At 44.9% G+C, this 9,088-nt stretch overlaps 1 protein-coding gene across 1 annotated transcript; it reads right to left on the bottom strand.

The window, feature by feature from the left end:
• Nucleotides 1-252: 252 nt before the first annotated feature.
• On the bottom strand, nucleotides 253-4,764 carry ppan (peter pan homolog). The gene is made up of 12 exons (XM_038980591.1): nucleotides 4,609-4,764; nucleotides 4,149-4,319; nucleotides 3,913-4,014; nucleotides 3,382-3,432; nucleotides 3,026-3,196; nucleotides 2,752-2,828; nucleotides 2,422-2,529; nucleotides 2,057-2,180; nucleotides 1,675-1,753; nucleotides 1,354-1,483; nucleotides 1,111-1,271; nucleotides 253-988 (listed from the first exon to the last, which is right to left on the bottom strand). Exons 1-12 carry the CDS (start codon nucleotides 4,621-4,623, stop codon nucleotides 519-521), a joined length of 1,659 nt encoding a protein of 552 aa, XP_038836519.1. The 5' UTR covers nucleotides 4,624-4,764; the 3' UTR covers nucleotides 253-518.
• Nucleotides 4,765-9,088: the final 4,324 nt, after the last annotated feature.

Here is a 9,088-nt window from a genome sequence, read left to right as displayed (position 1 = left end):
AAAGATTTAAAGCTGTCACTTCCCTTTCGGACACCCTCACAAATCAACCCCTTTGTAGGCATTTTCAAGAAGTGTGACCAACACTGCCTGCCCCTTGTTCTATTTGTAGCACAGCACAAAATAAAAATGTCACAACTCAAGTCTCATGTTCACCAGCCTCGGCTCCAGTTAACGCTCACACTTTGAGGTGAAAGCATGTGGCAGAGACGACACGAGTCAGCCCCAAGAAAAAAAGGCTACACACAATTGAGCTGTACTTTGCATCCAGCAATTTATTTTCCAATGCTTATAACATTTATATAAACATGTTCACAAGGTACAAAATTACATCATTGCATTTTCATCCAGTCCTCCAGCTGACTTGTAGCAATAACGAAGTCCTATCATGAAGGAATACATTTCTGTTCATGGTGATCAGAAACCGCAGACCACAATAGTGAGTCAATACTGCCATCTGGTGTTCTACTAGGGTAGAGCGCTCAGAGTGCATCAGTCCAGGCTTTCGAAGGGTATGACGCTCAGCTCTTCCCCTTCCTCTGTTTGAAGCCTCCCTTCGCCCCTCCCGGACCCTTCTTGAAACCACCAGGACGAGGTTTGCCCTTAAACTTAGAACCCCCATCACCCCCAAATTTCTTTCCCCCAAATTTACTGCCCCCCTCAAACTTCCCTCCAAATCTTTTATCCCTATCACCAAATGTCTTCCCTCCAAACCGTTTGCCCCCATCCCCAAATTTCTTTCCTCCAAACCTCTTGCCCCCCGGTGACATCTTTCCAAAAGATTTGCCTCCATCCCCAAATTTCTTTCCCTCTTTCCTGTCTCTGTCACCCCCCATTCGGTCTCTGGGTTTCCCTCCTGGACCAGACCTATGAGGTGGCTTGGAACCATATTTGTTTTCCCTGTCATTGCCAGAGAACGGTTTCCTCTTCTTGAAGGGTCCTCCTGAGGGCCTTTCAGGTCTTTGCCTCCTCTTGGCTGCAGGGAACATATCTAGATGGGGGAGGAAGAAAAATAAATATAGAAGGTGCTTTTGTCTGTCAAAGTAGCACAAAAATATAGTACAACAAAACACAAACTATAGAAACTTGGTTCAGTATTGAAAGAGTACATACCTTCGTCTGGCTCCTCCCCTACAGCCTGTCTGTAGTACTCTGCCTCGTCGTCAGATTCAACAACCGGAGGCCTGTTATCCTGGTTCCCAGGATCCTCCACTTCAGGGTCATGCTCTTCCTCCTCCTGGCGCTTCCTCTTGATGCCCGCCATGCTTCTTTTCCTGACGTTACAGAAACAAACATCACTGTTCCACTCCAACGCAGGTGGAATGACTAGCAGTTACAATGTGCTATAACACTCACTTGTTCTCCTCCCGTAACGCTTTCTTTTGGGCAACATCATGCTCTTGTTTTTTCTTCCGTTCCTGCTTTTCTTTCATCTGCGCCTCTTTTCGGACCAGGATCTCCTGAAGCTCTTCCTCAGTCTTGGCGACTTCAGAAAATACATTGAGGGCCTGTATCAGCATTTCACCATGACCAATCAACAGAAACACCCATTCTCAGTGGATGTGTCAGTAAGCGTTTACTTTTTTGTTGTTGAAATATCACAGGCAATCATAGTGATATTTTCATCATGTACATCCCAGACATCTAAATCAACAGGAAGCTGACAGGTATACTTACTGACTGCATGGTAGAGTATGTTCCCCTCTCCCATTCCCTCCTCGATCTTCACCAGCTGCATGGTGATGCGTGGGCCAATCTGAAGAGAAAACCAACCGATGCTGTAAAAACCTACCAGAACTGCTTACAATGTCTCACCAGTAGGATCAACTGCTGAAGGCATCAGGATGTGTCAGTAAGCGTTTACTTTTGTGAAATATCACAGGTAATCATAGATATCTTTTCATCATGTACACCCCATGGACAGAAAATGACAAGACAAGCTGATGCTATAAACCTAGCATTTATAGTCACTGCCAACACAGGAGTAGACAATTCTATTGAAACACTGGTTACAATGTAATATCATTAAGATCAGCCACTAAGTCACCATGGTAATCACCTCAGTCAGTCTCACAGCGCTCTGTTGAGACGCCATGTTACCACGCCCGGAGTAGATCTGTGGCAGTTCCGTTATGTTGTGATCTCCATCTTGCTCTGCTTCACTTTCTGAAAGATTAGCCCCTCTGAAAGAAAGTTAGCAGGGTAAGAGAACACATAACAGCTGGCCAAATCAGAATTACTTTGTAGGTAGATCACTTCACAGCCAACATAGACATGGTAGTATCACCCAAATAACATTATGAAACAGCACAAATTCATCAAAGCAATATTGAGAACCCAAACACATGCAGATAGACCAGATAGATCAAGTACAGCAGGAGATACTCTGCAGTCTGCTAGGACTATAACAGACAGGGCTCTTACTTCATTAGCAGCTCACTGATGTCCTCAAACTTGCTCATGTTGGGGAACTTTTCCTGCATCAGCTTCTTCACGCCTCTACTCATGCCCACAGGGACTACTTTCAGGCTGCTGCAGAGGGGGACAGGGAGAAGGACAAGGTTGAGTGTGGACTGAACCATTTAGTCAGCTGGAGGGGGGGGGGGTTCTGCACGATGGGCGCATCAGTGCGTTTACTTCGAATCTACATCACTAAACAGTCAATTCACAATCTGTCATCCTCTGAGCCCAAGCAGTCTTCCTATACAGCCACCTTGAATTAAAACGAGTGCACAAAACAGCTTGTATACTTACTAATGGCGGAATTCAATTTCTTGAGACACTGGATCGTAGTTCACCAAAACACATCTCTTTATGGCATTGAGGGCTACCTACAAGAAGCAAACCTGTTAAAATGCATACTAACCTAATTCTCATCAATATAATAATAGAGGATAAAAGGATTGTGGGATATCAGAAAGCGTTTACTTTTGTGTGATCGTCACAGATAATCAGAAGACTATACTATCATCATATTTCACAAATCCTCAATCCAGCAAAAATCCAGGTACTGCTGCCTTTGACATACCTTGTGCACATTGATGGAAGGGAACATGTTTTGGAACATGGTGGCCATAAGTTTGACATGCATGCCCTCCGAGCCAAAGTTATTGAGGACCAGCAGTGCATGATGCGCGAACTGCTGTTCGTGCATTCTGTGCCTCTTCAGTGACGAGACCACATCTTTAATAAGGGAGTACTGAAAATGAGAAAAAACATATTCAGGAAAAGCAATTGAAGCCCAAAACCCTATATTTGCTTGTTGCTGGTATTGGGGCTCATCAGTGCGTTTACTTTGAACATATATCACCAAACAGTCACGTCAAAATCTGTCATCCTTTGAGCCCATTTCTCCCAGTAAGTCATTTGGGTTTGTGTACTCACTTTGGTCACCCGGAAATGGAGCATAGGGCCTTTGGGCAGCCGAGCAAGCCTCTGGAAGGAGAAAAAACATTCTCAAACACTCACTCATTTGCCATTAGGATCTGGTAAACAGCCCAACTGTAGATATTGATGCATCAGTGATAAAACATCTTAATCATGAATTCAGATATTCTCATAACTCATCATCTGCATCAGCAATTGGAATAACTAAGGAGGTGGCTGACACAGCATATACCTCATTGATCAATAGTGATAAATCATAAAGATATTCCCTTTGAAAGGCCAAGGGTTTAGAGAGCAGCTGAAAAAATAGGGACTGTTAGCCCCTCATGGAACAGTAACGCAACAGGAGTGTATTCATTATGCCGATTCTGTTGCAAAAATAAATAGTTTACTCCAAACATTTTTTTTTTTAAAGTACCTTTCCCGACAAGAAAAAGAAGAGTTTCTACTGGACAAATTCAAGTACGTCCCTCCCCGTTTCGTTGTTTCAGAGATGAATACACCCCTGGTGTTCGTAGACTTATTTACCATGTTGACACTACTGGGCGTCTTGGTGAAGATCATGAAGTGTGTCACTCCCAGTGGTCCTGCTACAGCCACAAAGTCCTTCAGCACATTCTTCTTCCTCACCTGTCAATCACACGCAGGCAAGCCATCAAATGCAATCCATTATGAGCACAAGACGCACTTGTATGTATAGACTCACTCTGATTCAAGTCAGTTATAAATACTAGTTTAGAGTTTCATGACATGAACAAACGGACCCTAAGGGATTCTGCAGTGAAGGGCTCCATGACGCGCCGCATGTCCTCCACTAGCTGACCGACATTCTTGCCGACTTGGCCACGGTGAAACACGAAGGAGTGAGGGACCGCACAGAACACCTCTTCCGCCAAATGGTTCGCACTCAAACGTGACTTCTTCTGGTTTTTGGTCTGAAATTGAATTAACACGTTAGTTTTGCTGGCCAAGATACTTCGCTACGTTACGAGCTAACGCCAGTACTGTAGCCGTTGTGGATGTAATCAGTTACAAATAGTTTAATCATTGTTCAGATATTCTCATAAAAACATCATTTTATCCACCTAGCTACACATCCACATGCCGATGAGACAATCTTCAATATAATTACCAGTAACGTTATATTCAGTTTACAATAATCTGAATCGTGTCAATAACTATACACTATAGCTAACGTTAGCCAACAACTACTTAAACGCTTACCTTGGACTTCCCCATACTGGCAGTTTAATTTTGACAAAATACTATTATATAACGTCGCTGATGAACTTAGCTATGTGAATGTCAAGATCGAGCAAATTCCGCTGTCCCTCTTCGTGTCCTCCATTTCAATCAGATACTGCTTTTCAACCACGTGGATCTCACTGCGCCGGCGCGGTGTCACATCGAAAAACGTTCGTCTTATTCAAATGCCCAACCAAACTTTTGTTCTCACCTTCCAGCATGTGTATTTGGCAACCAACCCGGTGTTGCTAGAGGAATTTAAAGAACATTTGCAAGATTAAGTCTAAAAGGTAAAACTTAATTTTAAGGGGTCCTTATTACAGTGTAATTACATGTAACAGGTATCGTAGTTAATTGTAATAACTCAGTTACATTGTAATAACATGTGACTGGTGGTAATTGCAGTCTGTCATTACAGAGGTTTAACAACAAATGCTTGTTACCATGTTTGTTACAAAGGGGCAAGTTTCAACTAAATTCACCAATTTAGTGTTTAAATTCACCAATTTAGTGTTTAGTTTCTTCTCAGCTGCATCTGATTCAGTAATAACTGTGTCAAGGTTGTAATCTCTTGTGGACAGATGCACTGGGTGTCCGAGATTAAAGGTTGGAGGCTCAATAGGCTCTAATTACCAACCCGTCAATCTGCACCCTTCAAAATCTCAAAATCAAATTTGATTGGTCACATGCACATGTTTAGCAGATTTAAGTTTCTAGTTCCAATAGTGCTGTAATATCTAACTCTACACACAAACCTAAAAGTAAAAGAATGGAATTAAGGAATATATAAATATTAGGACGAGCAATATCGGAGTGGCATTGACTAAAATACAGTAGAATAGAATATAGTATATACATATGAGATGAGTAAAGCAAAAATATGTAAACATTATTAAAGTGACTACAGGTGTTCCATTATTAAAGTGACCAGTGATTTCAAGTCTATGTACAGTATGTAGGGCATCAGCCTCTAAGGTACAAGGTTACCGGGTGGAAGCAACCTAGTGATGGCTATTTAGCGATGGCTATTTAACAGTCTGATGGCATTGAGATAGAAGCTGCTCCACTCAATGGTGTTGCTTGCACTTGCCCCCAAAGTGTACCATCTGGGTTAACTTGGTTGAGTTTATAAAAACATGTTATGGCTCATGGCTCAGGCTAAGACACAGATGCAGACACAGGAGGCAGATAGTACGAGTATCAGAGTTTATTATAGTACAAGGGGCAGGCAAAAAGGTAGGTCAAGGCAGACAAAGAGTCATAATCCAAATCAGAGTCAGGCAGGTACAGGACGGCAGGTTCAGGACGGCAAGCAGGATCAGAAAGGGCAGAACTGGGAAGACTAGGACAAACAAAAACTAGAGCACGGGAATATGCGGGTAGGATTTGACGGGATAAGACAAACTGGCAACAGACAAACAGAAAACGGACAAATGGGAGACACCTGGTGGAGGATGGAGACAAGCACAAGATAGGTGAAACAGATCAGGGTGTGACAGTTATATATAAATCAACCTCACTGACTGGGGTCTACCATACGGGTGTCATCCCAGATTATAATACAAAAATAATGTATAATTAATGTTTACGCTACCCATTATGAAAACCTGAATCCCCTTGCCATCCAAGTAAGAAGATAAACCCACAAGTACACCACAGAATAACACAATGCAGTTACTAGGTGTTAGACAGGATTTAGCTAGTTGAAATGAAGTGTATCTTTAGAAGTGGTGTAAAGTACTTAAGTAAAAATACTTTCAAGTACTACTTAAGTTGTTTTTGGTGGTATCTGTACTTTACTTTACTATTTATATTTTTTATGACTTTTACTTTTACTTCACTACATTCCTAAAGAAAATAATGTACTTTTTACTCCATAAATTTTTCCTGACACTCAAAAGTACTCATTACATTTTGAATGCTTAGCAGGACAGAAAATGGTCCAATTCACACACTTGTAATGAGAACATCCCTGGTCATCCCTACTGCCTCTGATCAGGTGGACTCACTAAACACAAATGCTTAATTTGTAAAGATGTGTTGGAGTGTGTCCCTGGCTATCCGTAAATTTAAAAAACAAGAAAATGGTGCCGTGTGGTCTGCTTAATATAAGGAATTTGAAGTTATTTATACTTTTACTTTTACTTTTGATACTTAAGTATATTTGAGCAATTACATTTACTCTTGATACTTAAGTATATTTAAAACCAAATACTTCTAGACTTTTACTCAAGTAGTATTTTACTGGCTGACTTTCACTTTTACTTGAGTCATTTTCTATTAAGGTATCTTTACTTTTTCTCAAGTATAACAATTGGGTACTTTTTCCACCACGGATCTTGAGGGGTACTTACTTGTAATTAATGTGTACTTATATAGTACGTTACCCATCCTGACAACCTGTCCCTAATTTTAAAGCTTCTGGAAGCACCGTCCAAGTTAAAAAATTAACACACTATTACTCCACAGAGTACATGTAATATCTTTATAAGTGTAATGTAATTACTAGGTGTTACACAGGATTTAGCCAGTTAAAATTAAGTGTATCTTGAGGTGTACTTACTTTGAATTATGGTGTGCCTACAAAGTACGTTTACCATTCTGACAATCTAATCGTTATCCAAGTGGGACAATAAACACACTAATACACCTGTAACGTTCGTCTTGTGGTGCATGAACGGACCAAGGCGCAGCGGGTGATGAATACATAACGATTTATTTAAATGACAGACGAAACACGAAAACACTAGAACAAACTACAAAACAATAAACGAAGGCAACAGACCTGAAACAAACGAACTTACATATAGACGAAGAACGCACGAACAGGAACAGACTACCTAAAACGAACGAACAAACGAAACAGTCCCATGTGGTATACACTGACACAGGAACAATCACCCACAAACAAACAGTGAGAACAACCTACCTTAATATGGCTCTCAATCAGAGGAAACGTCAAACACCTGACCTCTAATTGAGAACCATACCAGGCAAACCATTAACCCAACATAGAAAACACATAACATAGACTACCCACCCCAACTCACGCCCTGACCAACTAAACACATACCAAACAACAGAAAACAGGTCAGGAACGTGACAGAACCCCCCCCTCAAGGTGCGAACTCCGGGCGCACCCCTACAACTCAAGGGGAGGGTCTGGGTGGGCATCTGTCCGCGGTGGCGGCTCCGGCGGTGGACGAGGACACCACTCCACCACTGTCTTTGTCCCCCTCCTTAGCGTCCCTTCAGTGGCGACCCTCGCCCCCGACCATGGTCCAGGAACCTTCACCAACGCCCTTCCTAAATCGAGGAGACAACTCAGGACAGAGAGGTAGCTCAGGACAAAGAGGTAGCTCAGGACAAAGAGGTAGCTCAGGACAAAGAGGTAGCTCAGGACAGAGGGACAACTCCGGACTAGTGGCAGCTCCGGACTGAGTGGCAGCTCCGGACTGAGTGGCAGCTCCGGACTGAGTGGCAGCTCCGGACTGGGTGGCAGCTCCGGACTGTAGGGCAGCTCCGGACTGGAGGGCAGCTCATGACTGGAGGGCAGCTCATGACTGGAGGGCAGCTCATGACTGGAGGGCAGCTCATAACTGGAGGGCAGCTCATGACTGGAGGGCAGCTCATGACTGGAGGGCAGCTCATGACTGGAGGGCAGCTCATGACTGTAGGGCAGCTCATGACTGTAGGGCAGCTCATGACTGTAGGGCAGCTCTGGCAGCTCCTGACTGGCTGGCGGCTCTGGCGGCTCCTGACTGGCTGGCGGCTCTGGCGGCTCCTGACTGGCTGGCGGCTCTGGCGGCTCCTGACTGGCTGGCGGCTCCTGACTGGCTGGCGGCTCTGGCGGCTCCTGACGCTCTGGCGGCTCCTGACTGGCTGGCGGCTCTGGCGGCTCCTGACTGGCTGGCGGCTCTGGCGGCTCCTGACTGACGGACGGCTCTAGCGGCTCCTGACTGACGGACGGCTCTAATGGCTCGGGACAGACGGGCGGCTCTGAAGGCTCGTGGCAGACGGATGGCTCAGACGGCGCTGGGCAGACGGATGGCTCAGACGGCGCTGGGCAGACGGATGGCTCAGACGGCGCTGGGCAGACGGATGGCTCAGACGGCGCTGGGCAGACGGATGGCTCAGACGGCGCTGGGCAGACAGGCAGCTCAGACGGTGCTGGGCAGACGAGCAGTACAGGCGGCGTTGGGCAGACGGCCGACTCTGACCTGCTGAGGCGCACAGTAGGCCTGGTGCGTGGTGCCGGAACTGGTGGTACCGGACTGGAGACACGCACCTCAGGGCGAGTGCGGGGAGAAGGAACAGGGCACACTGGACTCTCGATGCGCACTATAGGCCTGGTGCGTGGTACCGGAACTGGAGGTACCGGGCTGAGGGCACGCACCTCAGGGCGAGTGCGGGGAGAAGGAACAGTGCGTACAGGGCTCTGGAGACGCACAGGAGGCTT

The sequence above is a fragment of the Salvelinus namaycush genome, chromosome 41 (genome assembly GCF_016432855.1).
Source record: "Salvelinus namaycush isolate Seneca chromosome 41, SaNama_1.0, whole genome shotgun sequence".
Classification (NCBI taxonomy): domain Eukaryota; kingdom Metazoa; phylum Chordata; class Actinopteri; order Salmoniformes; family Salmonidae; genus Salvelinus; species Salvelinus namaycush.
This window is presented reverse-complemented; position numbering and strand designations above follow the sequence as displayed.

What these genes read in the sequence shown, in the direction of transcription:
- ppan (XM_038980591.1), bottom strand. An exon ending in ATCAGTGAGCTGCTAATGAA is followed by an intron (nt 2,181 to 2,421) that starts GTAAGAGCCCTG and finishes ACTTTCTTTCAG; the next exon opens with AGGGGCTAATCTTTCAGAAA. An exon ending in CATACTCTACCATGCAGTCA is followed by an intron (nt 1,484 to 1,674) that starts GTAAGTATACCT and finishes TATTTTCTGAAG; the next exon opens with TCGCCAAGACTGAGGAAGAG.